At 26.1% G+C, this 851-nt stretch overlaps 1 protein-coding gene across 1 annotated transcript in view; it reads left to right on the top strand.

Moving 5' to 3' along the window:
- LOC108755609 overlaps positions 1 to 851 on the top strand; it is a 4,462-nt gene that overhangs the window by 1,859 nt on the left and 1,752 nt on the right. Inside the window, exon 4 of the mRNA XM_018498724.1 lies at positions 425 to 544. Coding sequence (XP_018354226.1) covers positions 425 to 544 — 120 coding nt within the window. The remainder of the gene's footprint in view (positions 1 to 424; positions 545 to 851) is intronic.

The following is an 851-nucleotide window of genomic DNA, read 5'->3' as shown; positions in this document are numbered from 1 at the left end:
GTCCAATAATTGGATCACGTCTATTATTTGATATATTTATATTAATTATCGTTATTTTTAAAAACATTTGTATATAAAAACCGTTTTTGTAACTAAAAATGAAACAAATCCTTTTTGACAAGGCAATATAATAATTTTTTTTTTTTAGTCTTATTAGGAAGAATATAATAAGGTAATTTTTTAAAACATTTTTATAGATTTGCTGGTATTATTGAAAATATCTTTACCTTTATGACATTAGGCTTATTATTTTATTTTTGCATTTCATTTTGTCTTCATGGCTTCTTATTACTTGCTGTAAGTTAAAGAACAGAATTAACGTATTTTTCTTTTTTAAAAATGTGCAGAATTAGTTAATACTAAATGATATGTATTGATATATTTATAAAGTAATTTTTACTAATTAGAAAGATTTGTTATTCAGGTGATTACTGAAGGAAGTAATTTTTCTGCTGCACGATTATGTTTTCCATTAATGGGTATCACCATCTTGTTTTCGCATGCTTTCATTTATTGTGGTGCTGGAGAGATTGTAACAATGCAAGTCAGTTATAAATTTAATTTCTCAAAATAATGTTTATAAATGTCTTGTAACACAATAGTATATGCGTGTACGCTTATAAATGCAATGATATAAACAATGCAATGATACAAATACTCGTACATATACAGGATGTCTGACATTAGGTGTATCACCATTTATAGATAAAGCGGACTAAACTAAATCAAAAAGTCCTTTATCATTTTGCAATTTTTGCAATAATTACTGAGATATTAATTATTAAAGGTTACTGAATAAACCTGTATTTGCTTGGTTTATTTGCACCATAAGCGTGCGATGAGATGCGTCC

Source organism: Trachymyrmex septentrionalis, unplaced genomic scaffold (assembly GCF_001594115.1).
Source record: "Trachymyrmex septentrionalis isolate Tsep2-gDNA-1 unplaced genomic scaffold, Tsep1.0 scaffold9, whole genome shotgun sequence".
Lineage (NCBI taxonomy): Eukaryota > Metazoa > Arthropoda > Insecta > Hymenoptera > Formicidae > Trachymyrmex > Trachymyrmex septentrionalis.
The sequence above is the reverse complement of the archived record's forward strand: the minus strand, read 5'-3'. Positions and strand labels throughout refer to the sequence as shown.